Here is a 3,053-nt window from a genome sequence, read left to right as displayed (position 1 = left end):
GCGCTCGAGCTCTGCAGCGTGTCGGTGGTGAACGGATTCGTGCGGAGGTTGGCCAAGTTCAGCCCGAACGTTGCGTCGTCGAAGCAGGTGCTGGTCAAGCTCGCGCAGCTCTTCTCGCTCTCTCGGAACAGCTTCACCATTGAGAATCGGTCGGTGGTCTTGTAGCAGAGCTCCCCACTGCTGGGGTTGTTGACAACATTGGCGTTCTCCGTGTGCTTCATATACCCCGCCTCGATCTTCTTGCAGTTGTCCAGCTCGTCCTTCGTCATCGGCTTCGACACTTTCTTCGGGGCACTCGAAGTGTCGGGGCAGGACCCTGCAGATCCGTACCGCGGTCGGTACTGGTCGAGGATGGCGACGCACCCGACGCACGACACCTCGTCGTCCATGGAGTCGGTCGCGACGATCTCCATCTCGTACTTGCCCGGCTCGTCGAAGAGGATCTCGCTCTGCAGCAGCGCAGGGTTGTCCGTGTACTGTGACCAGGTGATCTTCTTGGAGGAGATCGACTTGGTGCTCCCCATTTTGGAGGCCGTGAGCTGCACGGACGCGATCTGCGGCGTCAAATCGGGGCAGTCGTCCGTGTAGTCGAGCGGGTCCGGCACCGGGAGCTCGCACCTCTCCTCCACCCCGAGGCGCAGGTCGTTGAGGGCCCCCGTCAGGTCGCACGACATGCCCTCCTGCCAGAAGCAGACCGGGTCGACGTTGGCTGTCAGTACGCGCTGCTGCGTTCCGTTGAGCTCCTGTGCACCTAGAACCCCATCGAGCGCGCAGCACGTCGACGCCAGCGCGAGCAGAGCGGTGGCCAGACGCATGGCCCGAGCGAGCAGAGACCTTGACGCTGGCAAATCCAAAGGCCAAGTGGGTAGCGACCACGATAGCTTGATGCGCATCAAAACAACGGTTGGCTGTCCTCGTAAAGGGTCGCGAGCAAAAGATCGCGATTGGCGAAAGGTAGTGCGTCCTGCGGTGAACGGCAGTCCGCCGGGGGGTGGCCCAGGATCGTGTATGGCATGGCATTCGACTCAAAGAGCACGAGGGTGGCGAAGAACTGCTGGACTAAACAGGGTATTATCGTATGAGCGTGTTTAACTGCACCACTTCCTCTTCCTTGCTCGCCTCTGAAAAGAAATCGTTGCAGTAGGTAGTTGACCTTTACTCCATCAGAGGATAGTACACATCCTGCGACTCAGCAGCAGCATCCGCACGGCGTTTGGCGACGACTAGAGCCACGGCAGCAACCAGTGCACACGCCACAATAAGCACGGGCAAGGCCCCGAATGCAACGCTCTGATAATCATCAGCGTCATCCATCTCCGCCAGCAATAGCGACCCTGGTGGGGGTTCGCAGCGCTTGACGTCTGATGAGCCAACCGTATTACACGTCAGAGCCTGCGAGCACTTGGTGCAACACGTCGGTGTAGTCGCCAGCTTCAACAGCGTTTTCGTAGCGGTCGCCGTCACAATGGAGCCGCCGCAAGCCTCGAGTACTCCTGGAGCTGAGTCCCCAGCGCACTTGTCCGCACACACATCGGATCCAAGGTTCAGCTCGGGCTTATCGCAGTCCGTGATTGTGAACGTGTGACTGCACTCGATCGAGTTGGCGTCCGTACCAACAGCTTCCGACGCCAAAGCGAGAAGGTTCGTGCGCGGAGTACGCGTAAACGTGCAGCGGACGACCCCCGTCGTCTTCTGCGCCGTGCTGGGATTGTTCACGAGCTCCACGCCGTAGTACTTGCTGATAGTGGCGGCCGACGAGTCCTCCAGCACCTTGACGACGCTCGTGTCGGTGCCGCCCGTCGGCTTGACCATCATGCTGCACGTGACGCCCGTGTACGATCCCGTGACGGTGGTGTCGCTCTGCTGCAGCACGTCCGCGACGACCATGTCGAGCTTCAGGACGGCGAAGTCGCTGCCTCCGTACGCGCAGTAGGTTCCCTCGGAGCCCTGCACGCCGGGCTTCTCCACCACCTTCCACATCGCAGGGAACTTGGAGCACGCCAGCGTGCTGTGCAGATACAGGTTGACGGTGAAGGTGGTGGTGTAGGCCATGCCGCACGCCGTCCAGGCCTCCAGCACGATGGTCGTGGTCGGGTCCGTGAACGTGATGGCGGTGTCGGCGAGCGGGTCCCACCTGACGAAGCTCTTGCCGTTGACGTTGTAGCGCCAGAAGACGAAGTCCTTGACGTCGAGGGTCGTGGGCGGGGTCGGGAGCGTCGTGGTGAAGGCCCTCCGGACGTCGAGCAGCTGCGAGAGCTTGGCCGTGTAGCGGCAGTTGGTGTCCGTGGCGCTGAAGCTGGTGCAGGGGATGCTGTAGTAGACGTGCTTGGTAACGTCGCTGCCGTCGGGCTTCTTGGGCAGCGCGTTGAGCACGTTAGTGGACGCTGTCTGGACGGTGGACTTGACGACGACGGAAGCTGTGACGATGTGAGTACCTTTTGCCTCAAGGCACACGTTCATGGAGCAAGTGTTTCGGACGGTGTCGTCACCTTCGCAGGTTATCGGTTGTGCCGGGTTACTGCTGTAGTATGTCGGACAAGTGTACGCCTTGAACTGCTCCTTGAGTTTCCTGGTCTTCCGGCAACACCACGTGCACTGCTGGCTCAGTACCGCGTCCAAATCCGCGCTCGAGCTCTGCAGCGTGTCGGTGGTGAACGGATTCGTGCGGAGGTTGGCCAAGTTCAGCCCGAACGTTGCGTCGTCGAAGCAGGTGCTGGTCAAGCTCGCGCAGCTCTTCTCGCTCTCTCGGAACAGCTTCACCATTGAGAATCGGTCGGTGGTCTTGTAGCAGAGCTCCCCACTGCTGGGGTTGTTGACAACATTGGCGTTCTCCGTGTGCTTCATATACCCCGCCTCGATCTTCTTGCAGTTGTCCAGCTCGTCCTTCGTCATCGGCTTCGACACTTTCTTCGGGGCACTCGAAGTGTCGGGGCAGGACCCTGCAGATCCGTACCGCGGTCGGTACTGGTCGAGGATGGCGACGCACCCGACGCACGACACCTCGTCGTCCATGGAGTCGGTCGCGACGATCTCCATCTCGTACTTGCCCGGCT

The 3,053-nt window shown here is 60.7% G+C and overlaps 2 protein-coding genes across 2 annotated transcripts; both read right to left on the bottom strand.

Annotated features, from left to right (window-relative positions):
• Positions 1 to 137: 137 nt before the first annotated feature.
• On the bottom strand, positions 138 to 815 carry PHYSODRAFT_308293 (hypothetical protein; the record flags this gene model as incomplete). The annotated part of the gene is made up of 1 exon (XM_009541952.1): positions 138 to 815. A coding segment is annotated over one exon (678 nt), but the record flags the coding sequence as incomplete, so codon positions are not given.
• Positions 816 to 1,155: 340 nt separating this feature from the next.
• Positions 1,156 to 3,036, bottom strand: PHYSODRAFT_308292 (hypothetical protein; the record flags this gene model as incomplete). Its single annotated transcript, XM_009541951.1, has 1 exon — positions 1,156 to 3,036. One exon carries the CDS (start codon positions 3,034 to 3,036, stop codon positions 1,156 to 1,158), a length of 1,881 nt encoding a protein of 626 aa, XP_009540246.1.
• Between the last annotated feature and the right edge of the window lie 17 nt (positions 3,037 to 3,053).

The sequence above is a fragment of the Phytophthora sojae genome (assembly GCF_000149755.1).
Source record: "Phytophthora sojae unplaced genomic scaffold PHYSOscaffold_77, whole genome shotgun sequence".
In the NCBI taxonomy this organism is placed as follows: Eukaryota; Oomycota; class Peronosporomycetes; order Peronosporales; family Peronosporaceae; genus Phytophthora; species Phytophthora sojae.
Note: the sequence above shows the minus strand (reverse complement) of the source record. Positions and strands in the feature narration are given on the sequence as shown.